At 46.1% G+C, this 24,823-nt stretch overlaps 1 protein-coding gene across 5 annotated transcripts in view; it reads right to left on the minus strand.

Annotated features, from left to right (window-relative positions):
* Positions 1 to 24,823, minus strand: part of BRD3 (bromodomain containing 3) — a 41,251-nt gene that overhangs the window by 7,007 nt on the left and 9,421 nt on the right. For 2 of the 5 annotated variants that reach the window (XM_083808010.1, XM_083808012.1), the window contains exons 2-10: positions 17,079 to 17,395; positions 14,788 to 14,925; positions 13,663 to 13,810; positions 11,934 to 12,148; positions 9,880 to 10,251; positions 3,669 to 3,797; positions 2,530 to 2,721; positions 1,476 to 1,711; positions 650 to 942 (exon numbers count right to left, since the gene is read on the minus strand). In XM_083808010.1, the coding sequence (XP_083664136.1) occupies positions 650 to 942; positions 1,476 to 1,711; positions 2,530 to 2,721; positions 3,669 to 3,797; positions 9,880 to 10,251; positions 11,934 to 12,148; positions 13,663 to 13,810; positions 14,788 to 14,925; positions 17,079 to 17,279 (1,924 nt within the window). In that variant the 5' untranslated portion in view covers positions 17,280 to 17,395. Of the gene's footprint in view, positions 1 to 649; positions 943 to 1,475; positions 1,712 to 2,529; positions 2,722 to 3,668; positions 3,798 to 9,879; positions 10,252 to 11,933; positions 12,149 to 13,662; positions 13,811 to 14,787; positions 14,926 to 17,078; positions 17,396 to 19,241; positions 19,422 to 24,823 lie in introns of all 5 variants that reach the window. The other 3 variants (XM_083808011.1, XM_083808013.1, XM_083808014.1) reach the window with 3 other exon arrangements.

Consider the following 24,823-nt stretch of genomic DNA (forward strand, 5'->3'; position numbering starts at 1 on the left):
AGCTGGAGCCAAATTCTCAAGGGGCTACAACAACTCACCCTGTGTCTGAGGCACAGAGAAAAGCCTGTACTGTACAGTACTGTACACTCACCAGTGCATTAACGTTCACCCCCTCATCTATCACTGAGGATTATATGGTAATCAGGCCATCTAGGAATAGCAGCTTTGGCACAAACATACAACTGAGACACATCCAGCATCCTTAGGTAACCCAGGTGACTTTGTGCGAGTCATTTATTCCCTTGGAGTTTTGGATTCCAACCACACTTTTTTTTTTCCTTCCTAATTAGGTGATAAACTATTCAGGATAAGGAACCAATCCTTCCAGGTATCGTTCCAGGTATATGCACATTACACCCAACACAATGAGACCGAAACCTTTGTAGTGCCTTCTAGATCAGTAATAAAGATATCACACAGGTCTTGCAGAGGAACAATAGTCCCTCCAGGTCTCCAAGAGAGGGCATCATGAGAAGAAAGAACAGAAAAACCAGAACATTTCTGCATATTTTCTCTGGGAGAAAATCTCTAAAAATCCCTGTCATCACATACCCAGCAGCTGGATAAGAGAATCTCAACAACCATGCCCCGACTCCAAAGCTGAGCCCAAGAGCTGGTTGGGGAACGCGTGCCCCAGGAGGTAACTTACAAAATGGTTTCCTTTGTTTTTTCTGTAAACAAGATTTCACGTATCTCTCCAGTTCTCGCAAAGTTGTGGGCTTCAATGTTTCAAAATCTATTTCTATCTCGTCGGGGTTGGAGTCCCTGAGGGAAGGTTCCCGCGACTGGATGATGTGCACCACCCTGCCCAGCTTCTCCCCGGGCAAGCGGTTGATGTCCAAGCTGAGCTGTCGTTTCTCATCATAGGTCATGGGCAGGCCTTCCTCCTCCTCGTCCGAATCATAGCTTGTAGACGCCTGTTTGCCTCCTTTCTTGGGCTGCCTGGGGAGGTTGGCAAGCATGGAAAAACATTCATGGGTATATAAAGAGCAACGAACTCTTTCTTCTACTCCCCTTCCAACAAACATCCCAATGCTTTTGGCTTTGAACCTCTAAGCCAGATAGCTTGAACAGCACCACAAAAAAGTTCAGAAATCTGAGATCAGCTGTTCTACTCCTATTATATTTTAGTGCTGTGAGGCATGACAACAAGCCCAAGTAGCAGCAGGGGGGCAGCAATGAAATAGCATGTTCTTGCCGGCTAGGCAAAAGACAAAAAGCAAAACCTTATCTGAGAGTGATTGGGCAGGGATTCTGAGAGAATCAGACAGTGGAAATGTGATGGCTCTGCTGCCAGCCCTAACTTAAAAACTCCCTGAGGTTGTCTGGGAACAGAGACACTATTCAATTGCGAGTTAACTGTGCTGACAACCGAGCTTCACCAGGGAATTCAATGGGACAAAAAAAGGGACAAAACTGGGCTAAAAGCCCTTGGTATTCCCACCTAAGGCAAGTTGCGGGAGGCAAGCTCTCACCTGTTAGCTGTGGTCGTGCTGTTTGCTTTTTTAGCTGGGGCTTTCTTCTGCTGGGCTTGTTTCGGTGGTTGAGCCACCTTGGGTTTCTTCTCCTCCTCAGCTTTTACTTTGTGCTTTTCCTTTTCCTTCTCTTTGTCTTTCTTTTTCTTCTCTTTTTCCTTCTTCTCCTTTTTTTTCTTTGGTTTGTTCACTGGTGCTTGTGACAATGCAGCTAGCTGTTCGTGGACAGCCTTTAGCTTAGGAGAGAAAAGTGAAAAACTAGATCAGACTGTGAGGCAAGATAACTGATGCCTCCACATACACTTCCTCTATATCCTGGACTTGTAAATATATCCCAAAGTTAGTGATCAAGCAGTCTACTGATTGGATTTAGCAAGCTCTGCTCGAAGTTCTTTAAAGAATGCAGTGCAAATGTGCAGAAACTAACTGAAAACTTAATTCTTGCTTTATAGTAGTGAATAAAAAGTAAGCTTAATAGCTTGGTCTAGAGTGCTGGCAATGTGGATTCTGAAATGCCAGATTCCCTTCTTGGGTTTCCTATTAACTTGCTTTGAGACACTGGATAAGCCATTTTATTAATGCTTTGCTGCATTAAGGTAGTACCTACAACCACTGCATATCTGCGTAATAAAAAAGGCCATGGCTCAGAGCTTGTAACAGTCAAAACGGCTTCTGTAGATGAGGTACAGAGTGAAAATATCACACAGGAAGATTGTGACGGGTGTCACTGTGCCTGAGCTCTCATACCAAATGGGGGTCACGTTGCTTACCGAGATCCCCAGTATTGTGTGCTCCTTCATTCATGATGGCTGAACACTTTGGGACCCCCAGAAAGTACAGAACCATTCTCAAAGCTGATGTTATCTCAAGGAAAACTAACATCACATCAAAACTACACTTATTTCACAGCTGGGAGTTCTTCCCCTTGAGCTGGCAGAAGGGGAGATCGCTCTGCTGCACCGTAGACTAGATGGGATTTTTAAGAAATTAAAACCCTTTCTGCTAAGCCTTTTCTACTGCACAAACACACACACAGCTTGGCCACTACAATAACCTGCTCCTGGAGCTCCGCCAGCCGAGTCGCTCGCTCTTCTTCTGAGTCTGAGCTGTCTGAGTCGGAAGAGCTCTCCTCGCTGCTGTGGCTGCTTTCTGTGCTTTTGCTCACAACTGGTGCTGTTGGAGGAGGAGGAGGTGGGGCCTCTGCAGGCTCATCAGGCATCTTTGCAAACCTCATCTCGAAGACATCCTACAAAAAAAGGGGGAAAAAATGGTGACAAAGGAGCCTCAGCCACAAAGACTTCACTCTTGTCTTTTAAACACACCAGACACCCCACCATGGGTCAGGGTCCTACTGCACTAAACAAGGGGCTGTAGCAGTAAATAACAAAATACAGTGAGCACTCTAGAGTAGGGGTTGAAATCGTCATAGTAAGATATAGCTCCTCCTCTCATCAAGGACAAAATTAGTCTTGCAGTGGGATAGGAATAGGCAGGGGAAGGTTACTGAATCTCCCTCTGAGATCCTTCCGTGGCTGGGAAGGTTGTGGAGGGGTGACGGGGCTCTCACACCTCCGCTTCCTGGGAGGCTTCTGCATCTTGTCTGCACCAGCCTCTGCCAGAGAGGGGCACTAGACTAAACGGATCTGACCCGTTCTGGCTTTTCTAACAAACTTCCCTCTAGGTTTGGCTTCACTCTTTGCTGCTCCTCTGCTCAGCAGACTTCTAAATTGGTCTTTAGCTCTTCCATAAAGGTCAGGGAGGAAGCTCAGCCTCTGCATGCCAACTGCACAGCTGGTCTTAATGCCAGGATACCCCACATCCTATCCAAAGGCTGAAGCACTCGCTCTTGTACTGTACATTGCACAGTTTTCAGCTCAATTTCTTGCACAATTTCTCCCAGCTTTTCCAAGGTGCATGTACAGAGGGGTACACATACCCTGTAAGCCCAAGAAAATACTCCCATTATTTTATATAGCGATGATCATAACATTTTAGGAATGGCATTGGGCCATGCCACGTGAAGAACACAACGGTTCTGCATCAGAGATTATCTAAAGGCTCTTTTCGAGGACTGGAAGAATCACCGACTCTCCCTTGATGGTGCCAAGAGCAGATCCATGCTTGGATCTCTGAATGGACACCGTATAGCTGAACTAAATGTACTCTGAAAGATGCAGTTGCCAACACCTTTACCTGGAGCTTCCTGGCCATGGCTACCACTTCATGGTCTGGAGGATTGTACTTGTAACAATTAGAGAACATTAACCGAATATCTGCTGCAAAACCTTGTGCATCCTGGTATTCCCGACTGTCCATCTTTTTCTGCAAACAAACAAGCCAAAGGGAAAGGGGAGAAAAAGCCATAAGCAAAAAGCATTTATAGTAGTCGCATGAAGGATGTGCATCATGGAGAGAGCTCAGAACAGCTTCAAAAATCACATTTGTCTAAGAGAACAGTAGTTTGATCAGACTTATTAGCTCCTAAATAACATTTAGAGTTTCTGCTTTTTAAAATAAGCAAACAAAAGCCAGACAACTAAACAAGCTGATCTAGTTCCACAATAGTTTAAGCTCTTAAGATTCTATATTTGGGTTGTTTTCTTTAACGGTACTATGTAAGTTTGTCAGGGCCCCCATTCTGCTAGAAAATAAAGGCAGTCAGATAGAAAAAGAGTTTGCAGGATTAGAAACTAATGTAAGCAAAGAACATAGACTGAAGGGCAGGGAGTCAACAGACAACAACGTTACAATGACAGGATTACCTTCAGCATGTATTTCTATATGCTGCTTGGGTATTTTTACCCTCTAAATCTGAGAGGGCAGAGAAGATTACAGCCTTCTCCTGGCTTCCTTCTAACACAAGGCATGAATTACACTTGGTGATTTCTACACTAAGTCAGGCACTTGCTGTTAAGCTACAGAACCAGCTCGTGATTTTAAAAGTCCAACCGACAGATACAGAACGGATACAGAATTCATCCTTTACAAACCAGTTCCTTATGTTATTTCCTACTGTAGTGAGGAAAAATATCAGGAGCTAAATATTTGTACCTTGTTTCTTCCTCTCATTTTCTAGCTCTCAATTTCATCCACTTCTCCTGCTGTTTGGGACTGAATGATTTGGTTTAGAGAACAGTTTATGGCATTCCTAGCACTTAATTGATTTTATGCACGTATTACTACCACGTATAAAACCTTAGCTCCATTTACTCCTACCAAAAGGACATAAAAAAAGCTAACACTAGATTTCATTTGCATCTAAAAGACACGATTTTAAAGAAACTCGCTGTTTGCCAAGTGCGCGCAGCCTCCCTTTTGTATGTCTTGTGCACCTGTATCCCCCAGCGGCTGGCAGACAGGCTGCAGATGGGATCGGGCAAGGCTCCTTCCCCACCAGAGCAGAAGACAGGGGTGCTTAGGCTTAGGCTAGAAAAACTCCCACTTGTTCAATGGAAATTAAGCATATGTCACAGCTTTGAATGCGGCAGATATCGGAATTACTTTGAAACATTGCAATGACTCCTAGAACTGCTTTTGTTCCAAATAAGGCAGAATTGCACCTTCAGGGATGCAGCTTTGGAGGGATCTGCCTGCAGGGTGGTGACGTTCCTGCAGCATCGCTCCCTGCAGGGCTGCAGCTCGATGCCCGTGCAGCTTCTGTCACAAGAGCTCATGCCCTTGGTAAATAAACGAGGGGCAAGCCTCCGAACCGCAGCACAAAGATGGGGAGGGAAACACAATTTGTGCGCCTCTCCTGTCTGAAGGAGAGCTGGCCTTGTTTGAAAAGGGTCTCAGGCCAACTCCAAAGCAAAACAATATGTTCAAACGAAAGGGTCCATTTATTTTAAAAGACGTCTTGCTGCATGAAAGGCCTTTTTGATATGCTTGTATTTGTTTGGCACGCTCAGTGGCTGATTACAGCCTGTGAAATACATTTCAGTGTCTGAGGCTTTGCTTTCATCCAAAACCAACAGTTTTATAGCCCAATGCTTTAAACTGTCGATTTTTTTTTCTGCTTTCGTGTAAAGAAAAATTAACTTGACAAAAGAAAGAGGATTTTAAAACGATGTGGTGGAATATATTTGGGTTACTAATTCACTTTGATATATTCTGCTGTTTAACACTTTTTTTTTTTTTTTTTTTAACATTTACAATGGCAAATCAGAAGACATAGATAGCAGGACTGGAAAGGGTGCTGGGAGGCCAGCTCGAAAAAAAAATCTCATCTCTCTCTCAGCAATTAATTCTATTGTTTAATATTCTTTAACATTCAGAAATTTGTTTCCTAATGTCTAGCATCCTCTTGCTCTAAGGTAAGACTTGTCCTGCCTGCCAAGGATGCAGAGAAAACCGTTCCCTCCCTTCTTGCATCAATCTTGTTAGGTCTCCAAACATGTTAAACGTCTCCTTTCCATTTTCTCTTCTCCAAGACTAAGCTGGACATCGACCTGTCCTCCAAGCACATGGCATCAGGGCAGGTGCCCACGAAGGACACAGCAACACAGTTCCAAGAACTTCAGCAGACATCAAACCACGAGGACTCCGCCTTATTTCTGGGGGCCCAGTTGTACCCTACAAAATCTGCCTCAACAAGAAGAGCTGCCTTGGGAAACTGCATTTGTACTTTACAATAGGTGCAAATAAAGAAATCTTAAAAAATTTCCCCAAAGAGCCTTCTCGTCACTTTCAAGACCCCAGGACTCAGCTGCTTGGAAGCCACAGCAATCACTGCCATAAAGTTAACCGATGAGCACAGTCAGATCCCTGGACGTAGCACTTTATTCCAAAAGTAAACACCTTTAGAAATCCTCTTACACAGCAAGGACCGTTGTTTGTTCACCACGGAGCAAACCAAAGGCAGAGACATCCACATCCCTGCTGCTGGGCTCTGCGGGGCCTCATCCTGCACTGCGTGGCGGGCACAGCACCCTGCCTCCCCGTGCCCACGCTCCCCAGCACCAGCAGAGGACATGAGCACACTGCAACCTGCATGCCCGTGGACAGGGCAGCAGCAGCGGAGCACCGCTACAGCTTCACAGCAAGCATTTCAACTGCTTTGGGGAGTTAAGGGCTGCCGCCTCTTCGATTTTAAAGCATAATCCATGCCCTTCTCTCCCTTTCTCCCCATGTCTCATCCTTTCTCTGTTCCAAACAGTTCTGCACTTCTCCCCTGCACTGTGATGACCGAGACCCCTGCAGACCCCCTGTGCCCTCAGCTCTTGCTGCTTCCAGTCCTAGCCCGGCATAGCACCCCAGCTCACCCCTCTGCTCCCAGCTGCGACGTGCTCTGCTGCAGCCCCTCCACCTCTCGCCTGCCACGGCACAGCCACGACAACCAACCTGCTGCTTCCACCACGCAAACCATCTCCAAATCCTTCCGAAGAACACCTCTGCTGGGTGCACAGCCTGAAAAAAAATATGCTCCTGGGCATGAAAGGCATTCCCTAATGGAAATCAAACTTCGTACAATCAGAGAACTGAAGTTCCAAGCTGCCAGGTACTGCGGAATCCTTTACAGCTGCAGCAATGTTTATGTTTTAGTTCCTCACATAATTCTCTCAAGATTAGTCTGAAGGCCATTACTTGCACTGCTTTCCCACAACCATTGTCACTTGTGCAGAATTACATCTCGAGCCTTTCAGAGCCACAGAGAAAGCCCCTGACACCTGCACTGCCTGCAAAAGGCAGGTTTCTGTTCCAGGCACTTAACATGTTATAGGCTGCATCTCAGAAAAGTCACGCCATGATCTACAGGCCAAGGGCAACGACAACAAAACACTTCATAAAGAACAATACAAGACAGCACTTCAAACAAGTTTATTAAAAAAAAATCTACTACGTAGAAAGACAAGTCCAGAGTCTTTACATACAAAAGACTCTGTCGGGTCTGCCAGTAATTCTTCTCCAGCTTTCTGACCTATGCTACAAAAGTACAGAGGGAAAGGATCACCCGCACTTGTAGAAGAAGCGCAGAGATAGACACTTTTAAAAAAGAATAAAGTTAGGACTACAGAGAGTTTCAAGTATGAAGCAGCAGTCACCAACCCCAAAAAATCATAGCATTGCACCTACATTTTGTAAAACACAGCACAGAAGCCCTCGCAATGAGAAGCCACCTAGTCACATGTGAAAATATCAGCTTTGACAGTCAGGATTCCACTTTTCATCCGTAATCTTACTGCGTTCACCTGGGCTTGATCCACCAGGCAGCAGGTATCTCTGGAGAGACCCACGGCATCCCTATGAAGTCAAGGAGATGCGACGGAGCCGAGACCACGTCTTGAAAGGACTAGGTTCGCCAGTACAGTAACTGAATGACTTCATCTAGGACACGATCATCTAATTGTTTTCACAGAACAGGTAGAGAAGAGGTTATCAATAACTGAGCATCCCTCTAGTGTGATAACGGAAAGAAGAGTTGCACTGAGCCAGAGATGCTTCTCCCCATCTCAGTCATGTTGGTGAAGCAGACGCCCTTTACAGCTACTGGCCACTTCAGGAACTCGGAACTGATTTTGACGCAGCCAGTGATAAGCACAGGCAGGCAGAACTGTATGCATGGTACGCCAAACACCATGACCTCCTGAGGTCTCTTCCAACCTGAATTACTTTATAATCCTAGGATTACTTTATAATCCTACTTTATAATCCACGTGGATGGACCTTCAAGCTAAGTGGAAAAAAAAATGACTCCAATGCAAAGGGAATTGAGCAGACCTTGACAGCAAGGGATGCAGTCATATCATTAAAGCAACGTGCAAGGGCTAAGTAGGCCTCCAGTACTGGCTCTCCAAGATCAGCAGGATGGCAAACAAACTGCAGTACCAAAACTGATGGGAACTTCTCCCTCCTTCATCCATGCTCAGAGCAAGAGGAAATGGAAACTTACTCAAGAAAACATTGGGACCTTCCTCTGTCAGCAGAACATCCCAGCCAGGCACCCGTGCTCCAACTTCCCAAACTACAGTGATCAACCTACTCCTTTCTCCTGCTTTTACCACTTGTTTCTGGCTCCCTCTTCTTGCCTGCAGCTCAACTCACCCTTCTTACTCTCTTTTCTTCCCAGGAAATTGCTGCAGGCCTTTAACACAACTTGGCTTAATTGCAAGTTTAAGAAAATACTGCACATTGCACTGGTTTTTGTGAACAAAGCAAGGGCACAGCAAGATCAGGAGATGAATTGTCTCCAAGCCCAGCTCCACCAGAGCCCACTTGCAACACTCTTGCCAGCTCAGAGAGGGTCTTCTCCGTACAAACCCAATCAATAATAATATTTAGTATTTCGATAACACCTTCCAGATATCTGTCTTCCCAACAGCCCTGTGAGGTAGGTTAAATATTATTTATCCCCATTTTATGACTGGGGAAACTAAGGCAGAGAGGCACGGGGAAACTTGCCAATGACCATGGCATCAGGATGGCAATTAACTCAGACACTGGTAACTCTTGGTTTAGTCCTCAGTGCACAGACTGGGATAACTATTCTCTCACCATTAAATAATACAACTAGAATACTCTTAAAAATGCTATAGCTGTAGTAAGAATCCCTGCAGCATCATGGCTGAATGGAATGGCACATTAGAGCACCACCTGCTGCTGCCAGGTATTGTGAAAGATTTTGCCAAGGAACATGTAAGCAACTGAGAACGCGGCTGTCCTTTTGTCACCTGAGCATTTTAAACAATCCTAGACATTTGCCGAGCTGGGAGCAAAACAGTGCTGGCATGCTCATGAAAGCCAGCAGAGACACCTTAACTTCCTGCACATGGAAGAAAGTCACACCTCCACTGACACCAATTGCAATGCCCAAGCAGAAATGGGAACTAGAAAGACACAGCTTTGCTCTGTGGATATTTAGGAGGGGCTAAGAAACTCCCCAGTCTACAGGGAAAAACATCTCGAATATTGGACCACGCTAAGCTAAAGTCTTGAAGAGCCAATCTCGTACCACACAAGCATCACATTATTTCCTCCCCCTGCCTACCAGTAGATCATCGTGTTCCAGCTGGAATTGCTCAGCGTAAGCCTATCTGGACCACGCATCATGCCAAAAAGTAGCCAGGCAGCAGTTTCTGGAAATGGGATACTATTAATTGAATCATATGAAATACAGCACCTCTTCTTCTCTGAGTGCAACACGATCCCAATAACACAAGTTTAAATAGCTGGACTATCCGTAAAGAGAAGAGGATGCCATCATATAGTCTGCTTTGTAGGGCAGAAAAAAAAGTCCCAGATTATGGGGAAAAAAGGAGAGGGTAAGGAAACAAAATATAAAAATATCCAGATGATATCCAGTTTCAGTTTTCCACCCTTGTCCCTTCCCCCTCCCCCAGAAGGAGCCAGTCCTCTGCAACCAGAGGGCCGTGACACCCTGCAAAAGAGGTGGTAAATGTGGACGTACTTTAACAGTACTGAGATCCATGGGGTGTTTGATAATATCATGATAGTCATGTAGTTCCAAGGCCTCTGCATCAACAGGCTTGTAAAAGGGCCATGCATAGGCTGCATGCTTCTTCGAGAGCATCTCCTTGAGAATGCTGTCACAGTACTTGAGGTGCTCAGAGAGTTTGCCTTTCTTCCCTGCGTGCTGGGGGACCTCTCCATCCTCAAGGTCTTTCTTTGGTGGTTTGATGGGCCGGCCGCCGCTCTCCCGTCGGGCGATGATTTTGGCCTGTTTGGGGTCCGAGAGGGGTGTGGGTGACTCGCTTCGGCTGGCAGTGATGGCAGAGGTGGTGGGCGTTGTCGTGTCCGCTTTTCGCTTCACTCCCTTTTTCTGAAACAGGAGACGGACAGACTTCATGAGTGCATGCCCGGTTCTCACGCTAAGCTAGCAGAAACCTAGCCCAATTCATCCTCATTTCTGAGATCGGCCTGTCCTCTGACAGAAAACACAATTATTTCACTGGGATAAATGGGACTTGTGACTAGAGGCTTCGACACACAATTCAGCGACCACAACACAATGTATTACTACATGTCATCTGAGCCACAGTAACCAGCCATTTGCACGTCTCCAACCCAACCCCAAACATGATGAAAAATGTGTTAGCTCTATGTATTTCACTGAGATTTAAACTAAGGACTCTTACCTCATGTTTGCCAAAGGAAAGGAGTGCGCCCAGTCGATTACTGCAGCTCAGCTGATGCATGGTGACTTAGTAAGTGTCAGTAACTTAACCACATGTCTGAGGCCCCAGTGGCAGGATCAGGCTATAAGTTCTGAACCAAAGCATATTAATCACCAAAGACCCATGAGCCCTCACTCCCTTGTATTTAGTGGATGTGCTAAGGTAGATTGTTTATTACGGACAAGAGTAAGAATTTAACGATTTTGCTTCAAGCAAATAAAACATACATCTCCCATAAATTCAAGCTGTGACTGTCCAGTCAGCTCTTTCTTGTGCTCCTAAGAAGGATCAATTCCTCTGGAGGAAACAAAAAAAAAAAAGGGGGGGGGGGTTCCCCAGGGAAATCTAAAGAAAATCTTAAGTAAATCCCAAGCAAGATTAATTTTGCAGTACATATTTGGCAAACTCACTTTCGGGTTCATCCTTGAGTTTTAAAATTAAACTGATTCTCAGAAGCAAGTTATTTGAACAGAAACTGCAATATGAGACAGGCTTCTGAGGAGCACAGCATAGCTGCAAGGAGATCTGACTTACAATTCCCTTAGTAATTCTCAAACTATAGGGTTAAATTAGAAAAAAATCTGGGGCTCTGCTGACCTATGCAACCTCATGTCAGGGAACACCAATACTTTTGCAGTTAATTTCTCAGTTCAGAGAACTGAGCTTTGAGCTATGCTTTGACTATTTTTTTAGGTAATACACAGCTTGCTAGGAAAATTCCGGTTATTTAGAGCAACATTTTCATTTACCCATAAATTAACATATTAAACAGTGAAACACTAGTGACACCTCCCAGGAGATTACTCAGTAAGGAAGACAGAATTAATGTACCCAAAAACCTGTAGGCAACATCAGTCTCCTCCAACTGGAGTGACAGGCTTATCTTGACCTCGTTTGTGGCAGAGAGGCACATTCCTGGTGCTGGGGTGTGCAAACCTTAATGGAATAGTCCCAGGAAAATCAGGGATTCAGTTCCAGAGGGCAGACATGCTTTGGGTTATATGGAGGAAAAGGGGGGAAACCTCCAGCAGCCTTCTGATTCAGGGAGTACTGGCTAAGGCTGTGGTCAGATGAGAGCTCGTAACTGAGCTGGAGCGATTACAGGTGACATCACCTCAGCTGGGGTGCAGTAAAACTAGCAAAACTTTTCTGAACCCACTGCAACTTGACAGCAAGCACTTGTCTGAGCACATCCCAAAGGGACAACGATGGCCAAGGAGTCAAATGCAGAGAAGTTAAGCACACAACCAGCAGTAAGGGGATGAAAATAAAGCACTGCTCAGCAGTCCTGCCTTCTGAAGAGGAAGGGGTCAAGTTCTCCATTTACCTTGACTACTGGTGGCGTAGGAGGAACCACAGGCATTATCGGAGCAGCAGGCGGAGGGGGAGCAGCGGCAGGAGGGGCAGTGACAGGCGGGACATTAGCAGTGATGGTTGGCACAGGGGTGGCAGCAATGACGGGCGTCTGAGACACAGCTGGAGGGACGTTCTGGAACGGGGCCGGCGGGGAGACGGAAGACACGGCCACTGCTTGCTGCGCTCCTTTCAAACGACAAAGTGAAAACACTGCAATGTATTGATGGTTACAAACGCCGACAGGACACTGTGAACAAAGTGACACCGGTGCTGCTGGATTATACAATCATGGGCTTGGCAAAAAGCTCCCAGTTCGGAGCCACAGGAAGAGCACAAAGGACACTGCGTATGATTTGCTTGGTGCTATTACCCAGAGGCCGACAAGAACTAAAGAATCACTGACCTAAGTCTTCCTACCACAAGCTTTAGGCCAGCCACACAAATACTCGTACATGAAGTGTGCTGTTCTGGGGCAGTTTTCATCCATCTCCTGCTCTCACAGCTGCCCTGAGCTCAGCAATAGATCAGGAGCTCAAGGAGAAGGAAAGGGGAGAGACGGCTCTTTTTGACAGGTGCTGTCCTGCACAGAGATCTTTGTAAGGCCAATGGCAACAACCCCTCCTGTACTGGCAGCTGAACACCTAGGAGTTCACTAAGGCTTCGGATTTGCCACAAGCTATAAAACAAGAAAAACAGAGCTGGGTGCAGAGCCCTAGTCTCCTGAGAGCCTGGCAAATGTCTCTTACACTACGCTTGCATTGTTACAGGATTACCTACTCGTATAAATTAAACAGGACATTTAATAACTAATAACCAAAGTATCGATATGCCTGTATGCTTTTATAGCTGCATTTAGCAAAGGATGCTGAAAATACACATCGTTACAAATTTCTCTCAGCTTGGATAAAGTTGCAGCTCCATTTGGCACCTGAGATGTGGGAAAACAAAGAGGAACAGTTGACTTTTCCAGTGCAACAACTAGACTTTGTTTACAGAAAAAAAAACTTTCAACAATTTAATTCAGCCAACACAAGCTCCTTTATGAACTGTTTTACCCTGCTTATGGACGTTTTCATCTTAAACCCATTTAAAATCAACTCAGGGTAAACTGAATTAAACTTAATTTCTACTGATATACAATAGTCTACACAGCCTTTTGCAATAGCTTAATAAATCCTTTATGGTCCATCACACTTTATTCTGTGATGTTGCAACCGTGCGTGCAAAAGAAAAACATTATCTGGGGTTTAGGGAGATTGGCAAGATTTAGTGTCTCCACTGTGTCAGGTTTCTGTTGGGACCTTGGGTGAGTTGTACAAACCCCGATGTATAAAGGCTCTGCACCACGGTCTGTCCCTTGCAGCAGGCTGGCACGTCTAACTACCTTGTCTCTTCTTGCCTCGGTTTCCTCTTTGCACACAGAAAGCAACAGCACTGCCCTCCTCCACTGAAGCACTGTGCAGATGGAAACATCAGATGGCAAGATGTTTGTGTGACAAATGGAGAGTGGCATTAAGACAGACAAGCCCTGAAACACCGGGTGAACGTTATCTATGCATCTTGCATTCCTCCGCTGCTCTGTTAGATTACACGCTCCTTTCCTAGCCTTTTGCACCATTTGCAAAGTCATGCAGCTTGAACGTGGATCAGGCCTTACCAACAGGCTTGGAACGTTTACGGTCACTGGATCAGGTTAATACCTGCACTCTGTGTGCCTGCTGACGGCTTACGACCTTTGCCTTTAGGAACTGGGGGTAATAACTCGACTTCTTCCTGAGGCATCTGAGCAACCTTCTGCAGAAATATCTTCTCCAGGGCTTGGGCCATGAGAACGATGTCATCTGTGGGCTGCAGGAAGAAGACAAGCCTGAGCTGTGTCATCTGCTCATTAAAAACAAAGAGGTTCAAGATCAAGCTCTTAAATCCCCAATGACACTGCCCTTCAAATAAATGATGGTATCCAATGAACTGACAATAAACAGCCTAGCTCTTCTCCCTCCTTGTACACTATTCTCCTGCTCTTCTAATCCGGTCTAGAATGCAATAATCACAGCCTCTAAATAGGCTACATCCAGAGAATATCAGGACTTCCAGCAGAAGCCTGACAGCTAGCATCCCGTGCATCAGCGTGGAAGCAGAAAACTGGAACAGATGAGCTGTCCTCCCTGCTTGCCAACAGGTCCTAGAGAAAAGTGTAAACACAGAGTCTGTGGCTTACACTAATTAATTTGTTTATTTCAGCTTGTTCTCCGCTATGGGTCAATGATGACAAACCACTGTAAGAAACAAAAAAAATACTGGCTTTTAACAAACTAACAAAACAGCAAATAAGCCAAACCCAAAATAATAATAAGCAATCTAAAGGTGTACAAGTATAGAGGAGGCACAGCAGAGGACAGAATTACGCAATTTACTGAACTGCTCTCTGCTGCTAAGAGAGGCAGGAGACACTGGTTATTGCTAGACAACCAGTAAAACACTTAGAGCTAATAACACAAAACACCTGCACAAACTTTAGTTTATCTTGAAGAATTCCTAAATGAAAATAAGAGGAGTAAAAACTTGCTACACAACCCCCAAACAGAAATCAACATATAATTAAAAGGCACATTTGCCATTTTAAATGCTGTGAGGGAAGAAAGACGCAGCACAAAGACAGCTTTGTGCATTTCAAGTAATGTGGTTGCAATTAGTGGCATTTTGAATCCTTGCAAGGAGGGCCTGTAGCACAAAGGAGCTGCCCTGTTCAAAACCTGCACTGTAACAATTGTAGGTGTTTTTTTCCTAGGCAGTGCCCCAGCTAAGTGCTTGTCTGGGCTCTTTACCTTGTTATAAATATAACAATTTGTAAACATGGTGTTGAAATCCTGCATACATTCACTGGCACTCCAGTAATAGTTATGTTCCAGGCGCTTCTTGATAGTCCCCATGTCCATGGGGTTTTTTATTATTTTGTGATAATCCTGTTGGAGAAACAGGAAAGACGTTACATCTCCTGGTATAAAGATAGTGTGTTCACATCGCTCCCTAGTCCCAGCTTTCTCCTCTTTCCCCCTCCCCAAAAAAACACATCCCCGTATTTTTGTGCAAACTGCATATAACACCTTTAGTTTTATTTTCTGATTTGTAGCCCTCAGCTTATCATTAGGAACTTGACTACAAGGCATCGGATCCCCCTGTACAATCACCAGCTCCCCCCAGCACACGCTCAAACACACAAACAACTACTTGGCCATTAACCAGCTTTTTTGTAAGGACAGCTGGACAGGGAAGGTAGTAACAGTGATATGTGGAAGAAAACATGCTTTCTGAGCAGCTCTCCCTGCAAGTTGTTTGCAGCCCTGATACCCCCTCACTGAGGTTGTAGGTGCCATTGCAGACTGTGCTGCAGAGTGGGACAGTGCCACGCTTCGCAGCTAGCTAACACCGCAGTGATGCGATTCATGCTTGCGTGGGACCAGAAGCCGGGATAGCAGGGGCAGCACTGTCTTTGGCTAGCGTTCAGTTCAACAGTGAACTGGCAGCAGCAATTTGGGAAACAGCAAGTCTGCCTGCCTCTTTAAAAGACTGCCTCTGAAATGCTCGGCACTTACAGAGGTTTATCAGTGCCAGCTCTGGCTAAGACTGCACTAAAATTTTCAGCGACTCTCTGGAAACGGTCTCCAAAGGCTTCCACGTGTTAACCCAGTTTCTCTCTGGGCTGGTCTCAAGCGTCTGTAGAGGCTGTGATTAGTCTGGAGACACTGCAGGCACGCAAGGTTATATGCTGTAATTTTCTCATTCCAAAGAAAGGCAGCAATGCCTCTCGCTGCATGTGCACATAAAGCCACACACAGCCCCGAGCCACTCTGAGCCCAACCCTCAGGCACGACCCGAGATACCAACTTTTTTCAGGCAAGACACACCGGGACAGAAGAGGCAATCCTGCTGGTTACTGGGCTTGTGCAGATTTGATTTGAAACATGTGAAAAACAATTACGCTTCCAACTGACTCCTCCTTTTTGGTAACCTGCCCTAAAGCCACTTCAAAATGTCTCTCTGAGAAACTAAATCCATAAAAAGAAGACACACAGGAGCACAGACCTAGTGAAACATTATACACGTGTTAAGTGTTTTACTCTTTTGTTTATCACCTTAAATAGCACCCATCAACAAAATTACAGAGTTCAAAGGACTCCTGACCCAGTCCATAAAATCAGGTCATAACCTGCAGTAACTGTAGCTCTCCAGACCTAACACCCCAGAACCATGCTCCCTCAAATCCTATTCGCAATCCTCCTGTTCAGAGCAGTCAGGTAATTTTGTAATGGCTTTGTAATGGGCTGCCTGGAGGAACGGACAGCAGGGCGCATGGGGGGCTCCGTGTTTAAGTGAGGCAGGTGGATGGGGGCTTGCCTCCACTGCGGAGTTTTTACACCTGCAGGACCACTCTGAAGAGGTGAAGGTTGTGTGGTTCTGTTCCCTGGAAGTAGGCTGATCAACTCACTTTGGTCATTTATGAATAACCTGGCTTTGTCTTGTACTATCTGGTCTGACAGAGACAGGATATGTATCATTAAGTACATGAGGCAGATGGTTAAATACAACTGTTCTGTTAGTTCTGCTTCCAGCATGGTGTTTGAAGCTACTTCACTCCAAGTATGCTTGGTAATCAGCTTCTCCTGACTCTCTCAACGCTGCGGTCAGTGTCAGATCCAGGAAAGCCTATCAGAAACACAAATTACGCTCAGCCTAGTACCAAATGCTCCGTAGAGCACGGGTAGCAGAGCACAGACTTGAGGTCTGTCGCTCAAATTGGACAGAGGTGGGACACGGAGGAAAGACACACAACAGTAACCACAGGCAAGCCACAAATGAAGCACTGTGCTTCAGTTGCTGTAAGGCAGCTTGCCTGTATGGTGTTCCCTTCCCTCACTAAGCGAGGAGCAGTTTTCTCCTTCAGAAACCTGCACCTCTCAAGCTCTGTAAAACATAATCTTTAACTTCAGTGAGTCTGAGAACGCTCAAGGTCATCTCCAAAAGCAACCTTGCCACTTTGACCCAGGGATCAGAAAACCGATCGGATTAACATGCAGCTTTCCAAGAACACCGTACCGAGAAGGCGGCAGATACGTACCGGTAAATTCAATTTAATTGCATCAACAGGTTGGTAGAAAGGCCAAGCAAACTGATGCTTCCACAAGGTCTTTACAACAACATTTTGCATATATTGCAACTGGTTGGTCTTCCGGCCAGGCTTATTAGGATTAGTGACCTCCGGAGGCGGCGGATTCACAGGGCCCTGAGGAGCCTGAATTGCTGATGTGACTGTCGACATTTTCCTGCTCTTGCTCTCACTCGCTGTCACAGCGGCAGCAACTGGGAGATTTTCCTTCTTCCTTTATGCTCCCTGAATGGGACTGACATCCCATTTCCAGGGTCCAACCATGTAACCTACAGCAAATGAGGAAGAGGACAACGTGTAAATGCTGGTACTTATTTAAGGTAGGCACGTTCAAACACTATCAGCAGTAGAAGTGTCTTAATTCAAGCTCTTTACTCCATCTGCCTCATTCTTTGTAACAAACTTTGTTACCTTGATGACGGGCATGGCTCAAGACCCAAGCGAGAATGGGAATAGCAATTCCCAAATTCAAAGCCTGCAGAAAGCCAGTAAGCTTCGCAGGCCTGGTTCTTGCTTTATCTAGGTCAGAGAGCATCTTTGTACAAATACACGTGCGGCAGCACAAGAATACAGCTGGGATGTAAAGCAGAGACTCCCATGAATGTGCTGACTCAAGCTAGTAACCGTAGCACGCAGCCCCATGTAAACATAGCTACGCTGCCTCTAGACCCACGCTGGGTGGCACTGAGCCAGCTTGCACGCTTCCACACTGGTGCAACGGTTCTCTGACATCCCATAATCAAGAGCTGACTCCAGCTGCCAGAAGATCCCCACCACGAGAAGTGAACAGGCCTGCAGAGAAGCGCTGTGATCAGTTGTAAATGCAAAAGGCACCAGAAACATCCTAACTGGAAGCGGTCTGTGCTTCGAATCTCAAATGTCTTAGGATGTCTCTTACTGTGCCCAATTAGCTGGACCCTCAGTTTTGCATGGAAGTTTCATAAGGAAGATACAGGTTCAATATAAATAATAATTAGTATTATACTTATATTGCTTTCCATGAGCTGGCTAAGAGAGCGCTGCCATCCTCTCCCAAGGCATGCATGAAACACGCAAGAATACACAAATTGCAATATTTTATCCTATTTTTCCCTGGCAAATTTTCCAGCGGAAAAATGGTCTAGTATCACTGTTTCTTGTATACCATATGGTAAACAGCTCTGCTGTGTCATCTTCCGTAAACGCTTGATATTTCAATTCATATCAGAACTGTAGCTACGCTTCTTATGGCAAACAGACCACAGTCACTTTCTAGTGGCAGATTATTTCAAATACGTTCAGAAAACCACAAATGTACTCTCACTGACATATGCTTCTTTCTTGCACATAGAAAGCACGAGCAGAGACAGAAACTGCAGTAATACAAGAAGGAGAGAATATTAAGACATCCTAGAAAAATAACTCTTCCTTGATACCTCCCTAATCATCTCTACTGAATGTCTGGACTAAATATAGAACATCAACTTACCCTTTGAGCTGCTGATTAGACGACGGCAACAAGTAAACACATGCCTAATTTAGGGAAATTTTACAAAAATAGATGTGTACAAACACAAACAGATCTGCGACACAGAGGGATGTTTAAGTAGCCGTCTCCTCAGGCTCGCCCAGGCAGCAGAGGTATCTGCATCCCAGCGTCCCCGTAACCAGGACTGCATTCTGGAACCCCGGTGGCACTGTGAGCCAGGGAGCACGGTGCGGAGCGGCCACTCCGCTGGGTGCCAGGGACACCCAAGTGCTCTGGGTGCCACAGCCGCTGGGTGCACCTCGCTCTGGCCCAGTTTGGTTGGCTCCGAGGCGTCCCACGCTCCAGAATCCAGACCCGGATTATTTTAATTACATAGTTAGCTCTTATGGAGCTTGCGTGGAAAAGTAACTCCTAGCGCTACGGAGCATTTCAGTCGTAAGTTTGAAACTAAGCAGTATATAACTTAAGTATTCCCTTTAAATACCCTAAGGTTAAATACGACAATCCTCTCTGCATCAGAATTTCCCCACATCCTTCTACCTCTCAAACTCCATTTCAGAGAGGATTTTTAAAATTTTCATTAAATCCCAGAACTGTAATTCCAAAAACAGATCCGGCTCCTGCCTCTCCCAGACTTCCCCTCTGACCTCAGCCAAGGCATTCAGGATCTTCACGCCACGGCTCCTCATCTGTGCCACGGAGGGAATGGTATTTCCTTTCTGTCTTCATCCGCTCCACCCAGCAGCCTACAAACTCTCTGGGACACACACACACCGCCTCTTCACGTGCACAACGCTGCTCGTCCAGAGAAGGCTCGCTTATACGGACTGTAACAGTCATCAGTGACATAACTCAGAAAGGATTTTAATTAAGAACATTAGCAAAAGCAGGGAGGGTGAATCATGACAGCCAGCTCAGCTAGTCCTCTGACAACTGACCCTCTATAACTTGCATTTTCCTTCTCATTACTTAGTACAACCAAAAGTGGCTACAAACCCCAAACCTCTTAGCAGCAGTCATTAAATTCCGGATCCTGCAGCTGAAAGACAGGAATAGCTACCTGGAAGTATCTGTTCCTGACATAAACGCAGCTTTAATATACCTTCGCCTCACTGCAGCCTTTTAACCCTTACTCCATCAGATTCCTCATCATCTGCCAGGGAAGCAGCCTTGATATCAGAGCATTGCTTAATTAAAAAAAAAATAAAATTTTAAAAATTCTCATTCCTTTTAAAGTTTCAAAATAATACTTTTTAAAAAAGGAGGAAAAAAAAGCAGGATTAGTAGAAATCTGTAGCTGAGGGTGCAAACGTTTTGGCAATGTCCCACCTCTTAGCAGAGTGCATGACAATGTTTTCAGAGGCCACAGCCCTGCGTGAGACATTTACTAGCTGTCAGACCTCACTTATTAAATGAAGAAAGCGAAGGCATGACCATCTGACCTTCCCGACCTCTCAGTCGAATCATCCAACACGACACTTAAGCAGACTCCTGCACGAAAAACAAGCCGACTTACACAAACTGTCCTATTACTGTAAGTAGAATTAAAATACACAGCTCTGGTCTAAGCACTTCAGCATCTTCTTAAACTCCGTTAGTATCAGCAGTTAAGCTATCAGGGAGCCCAGCTGTGACCAGGACCTCGCTGCACAAGGTGCTGCACAAACCTGGAAGGAAGGCTGCCAAAACCAGCCCTGGCGCAGACAGCACGTGCATTTTCCGTTGAGGGCCCAAGGTTGGACTTTTTAGCCCAGAAGTAATTATTACTTAAACTTAAATTTTTAAGTTACTACTTACCCTGCTCCACAGAGCTGTAACGTACAAGTCGTACAAGTAACAGAAGCTGTCCTTGATTTTTCTGGCTGCACATCCACACTTCTGATATTACAAATTTAAAGCACACCCTTTGCTGCCATAAACAAAGAGCGTGCACTGCTTGCCACACTGTGCATTTCTCCTCCTTCTTGCCCACCCCAGATTGAGAAGATAATTAAAAGCAAAACCCAAATCCAAACTTTCAAATAAATCCTGCTTCTGTGGAGTTTAAGTCTGTCCTTTTGTGCTAAGTTGCAACCTCAGTGTGGCATCCAGCAAAGCTACGGGGTTTGGCTTGACCTTCAGCCAAACCAAACATCAAAAAACACAGTTAGGCTGGAAGTTTGTTTTCTGTTGTTGTTTTTCAAAGACATTTGTTTCATCGAGTTACTTGCACGGGTCAGTCAGTGGAGAAACAGTTGGCACGGAGAAAACATGTTAATAATTCCCTGTCCTAGTAGGATAACATTTGACTCAGCTGATGCTACCCACAGACTGTCTGCAGTGGTGGAGACTATTTTAAAATAAGCCATAAAGCCCCATGAAATGTGCATTGTGCCAGTAAGCCTGCTGCTTCAGCTAACGGTTCTGCCACTTCCTTTGGCAAGGCAGAACGCTTAACGGATGGCTCGGTCCCTTGCTGCTGTTCCTGCAGCGCAGGAAGGTATTTGTTTTGATTGCAAAATTAGAAGGTAGCGAGCTTGACGTTATCGTGCGAGCCCAACAACTCTCTTTCTGTCGTATAGTATTTCTGCATGGTTACTTGCACTTTAACCAAAAACTGGCACAATTCCAGCCCAGCCAGAAGCAGCCACATAAATCTTCCCATCAGGGAAAATTATCAAGCTGAAGAGATGTTCCTTGACCTCGTCTTTATCTACACCGAGATTGACAATTTGGTAGCGCACAGGCTGCGCACAGACCAGGGTCCCTCAGCTCTGAGCACGCTGCAGACTCACAGCAAGACCCTGTTCCCACCTCGAAGAAGCAGCACTTCTTACACACGGCAGCGATGGGACCTGGACCCCAGCGAGCCCGCGGCAGAGCCCTGAACCCCAGCCAGAGCCCAGCCCCTCAGAGAAACACCACCTCCAAGGCAGCACTGCTCAAGCAGACGTGCAAGGCAGAGGCTGAGCTTTTCTGAAGGTAGGATGGAGCCAGAACCACGCAGAGACAGCAGGGCAGCCGGAGCGGGCACCCGCTCTCTGCCTCTCCAAGCATTACTGCCCCACCTCAGCTCTGTGCACCAACCGGAGCAGACGCTTGGTCCCTTTTCCTGGACAGCAGCAATAGCTGAAAACTCGGTCAGATTTGTCATCACGTGTTATTCCCCACCTCGGAGAAGCAGCCGGCCCGTGCTCGTGCTGCCCAGGCTTTCTTACAGCCGTGGGAGAGGTTTAGCGCACTCTGATGACTTCGGAGGTGCAGAAATTAGAAACTGGGGTTATGAGAAAGGCTGCCCGACGATCAGATTCCTGCAAACACAAATTGCCGCCAAGGCAGAAAAACACACAGGTATTTGGTTATAAAACATGCAAAGGGCGACGAGCAGAACTGCTTTCCCAGCCTTCCCTGAGTTGCCTAACTGAAGAATAAGATTCTTTTTATCTTGATGCCACCGTGATTACGCATGTATTGCTCAGTACATAAGCCACTTTAGCAGGAAGATGTTGAACAGCAAAGAGAACTGAAAGTAGAGCGCATTCGATTCTAACAGTGGCCAGGCAAAGCTTAGTAGAGGCAGCACGTGAATTTGGTTTATTGGAGAACCCAGAAATCCATTTGGGTAAATCAAACACCACCCAAACGAGGGGAATATTGCTTTTCTCTCAAGTGCCTGTTAGCAATCAATTTCCCACCCAGAAATCTCTTTTTGTCCAAACTACGAAACTTCCATTACCTTTACAATAAGGTATCTCCAGAAAGAAAATGAGGGTATGGAGGCCTCATCAGGTTGTCTCTAAGCCCTACTATTACTGCACAGTCCAAGGATCCCTAAAGCAACCAAGTGCCTGATCCACCCATCCTTATAGCCCCAGGAACGATTTCCATCCACCTTGGAGACACCTGCATTATCATTCATTATGGTATGTGAGCCGTACAGCCCCCAAAATCGACCCATCAACACAACCTTAACCTCAGATAAGGTTATGAAGTGAGGGCGGTTGTATCCGTTTCAAGCCTATGGCTGCAGAAAGCAAGGGACACAACGCCTCTCCTCCAGGCTCCTTGGAGAGAAACAGGGCTGCTGCATGCCCTCCTCTTCCTTCTTCGCAGCCCTGTATCGGAATTGAACTTCAGGCAGCTTTCGCTCCCTACTAACTCCGTGTCAGCGTGGATGTTCCCTTTAAACGCAAAGGGATCTGCAATTTAAGACCAAGACTTGAGGGCAGATAATTTGCTTTACCAGCCAACACAGCCTTGGCAGACGTGCGCAGGCTGCACACAATCTGCCAGCCCCTCCAAGCTGGGGATGAAGCGTTTGCACCTGGCCTCACTGCAGGAAACGGCAATTTGGCTCGCAAGCGCCCCGACGGCACGCTGCAGCTTTGCGCTCTGGAAGTCCATTCAGCTGTCCTTCTTGTCTCCCACATCGTTAATTCCACGCAGAGATTTGCCTTTTGCCTATATCATTTTGAGCACGGCCCCAGTAACATCCTGAGACTCGCAGACAACTGTGCGCTTTACTTACTTCTGCAGGAGGGAGGAAGATCACGGCAGACTAACTCAGTCCCTTCGCTTCTGCCTTGGTTAGTTGAATGCTCCTTGGATTCTACGGATGGATTTCCCACCCTTGGTCTCTCCTCGGCTAACGTAAGGGCAGGCGCTTCCTCAGTGAGGAGCCTCGCTGGTAGACAAGAGTTAGCCAGAGGCGTAGCTGTTAATTTCAAGGGCTTGCAGTTCCGACACGTACTCAGCATTTCCCACAACTCAGGCTGCTTTAAGATGCCTTACATCACGCCTTCAAACTCCGGGGTACCCAGAAGTTACTTCATCCTGACTATAAAAGCACTGGGGACTTTTACGAGCACTGTTCTTGGCACCCCAAATAAAAAGTTCCTTCTGGTAATTATGGGCCAAAGCATTTCTCTCCACTGAGCTGCTAACACCACCGAAAGCACCTCCTGAGTCTGAGCAAGAATTGAGATGCACGTCACACACTTTCTGCAACGCAAATCATATGGGGCTCGATTGCTTTCTAAAGGCTGCAGTTTCGAGTGCAGGGAGTGATGTCTCACAGCATAACAAGTTTATTTTCATAGCTTTGAATTTGCTTTTGAGAACAGTTTAGATAACCAACCTCAGTAATGGATTAGGCACGGCTGATCTTATTTTGTAGCAGGGCGAAGGACAAAATGACCTCTGGACATTTCTTCCAGCCCTACCATCTTGTGGTTCTCTGAAAACAGACACAAATTTTAACTCAGCCATATGTTGGTTGTGTGCAAGCTCTTCAGTTATGTGCACTTTTGTTAACAAGGCTACGGGAGGAAAGAAGAGTGTCAGACTGGTTAGGGAGTTTACTTTGTGTTGGATTCCTGACCAGGGGAGTTCAGACAGCTTGAGACCTCACTCTGAACTGCGGACTGGACTAAGACTTCTGAAATAAAGTGAACTGCACTTACAGAAAATCTTCTTGGAAGCATTTCAGCAAATTAGCTAGGTGACCTATAATGAAAACGTTAATGAATGCTTAGCTGGAGCAGTAGAAATAATCTATGAACAAGTTTCAGAGTGGACAAAGCAGCCAGTGGCTTGCACATCAACACTTGGGGAAGACTGAGTCAAATCTATAGGACAGGAACGGGTAGGTGCTTAACAGGAAAACTCTTCAGGTTGTGCCTCTCACAAGATAGACCAATTACCCATTAGTGGCAATGGGAAAAAAAAAAAGGGCTGTTTCAGCTTTCATTTTCATTATAGAGATTTGGCACAGAAAGGCAAGTGTTTGGGAGACTCACATGCCCGGGCAGAGTTTGCTCGTGCCATTTCTTCCTAGCAGGGAAAAGCAGAGATGCAATGAAGTTACCTTGCATGACCCAGAACGTTGAACCCACACCACCTCGTAATCATGGGCAGAGCCAGAGAGACACCAGGCAGCTGGCAGTCAGTGTTCACAGAGAAAGGAGATAAGGTGAGCCTGCTCCTGGGCACGCGCCCTCTCGTATATAATGCATTGCGACACACCTGCTGTCACCGTACCTTCACATCGAGTGCGTCTGTGGCAACTTGTAGAACTGATAGAGGTTACTGCAGCGCCCCAAAGCCCTGCAGCCTTGGGCACCGGGCAAAAAGGAAGTGCTGGGAAGGTGCTGGCGCACGGCCACATACCATACAAGCTCCCAACATGTCAGGAGGAGGAAGGGGGGGGACCCAGGGGAGGCAGGAACGTGGCTGAAGGCACATTGGAAGG

The sequence above is a fragment of the Anser anser genome (assembly GCF_964211835.1).
Source record: "Anser anser genome assembly, chromosome: 21".
NCBI classification, from domain to species: Eukaryota; Metazoa; Chordata; class Aves; order Anseriformes; family Anatidae; genus Anser; species Anser anser.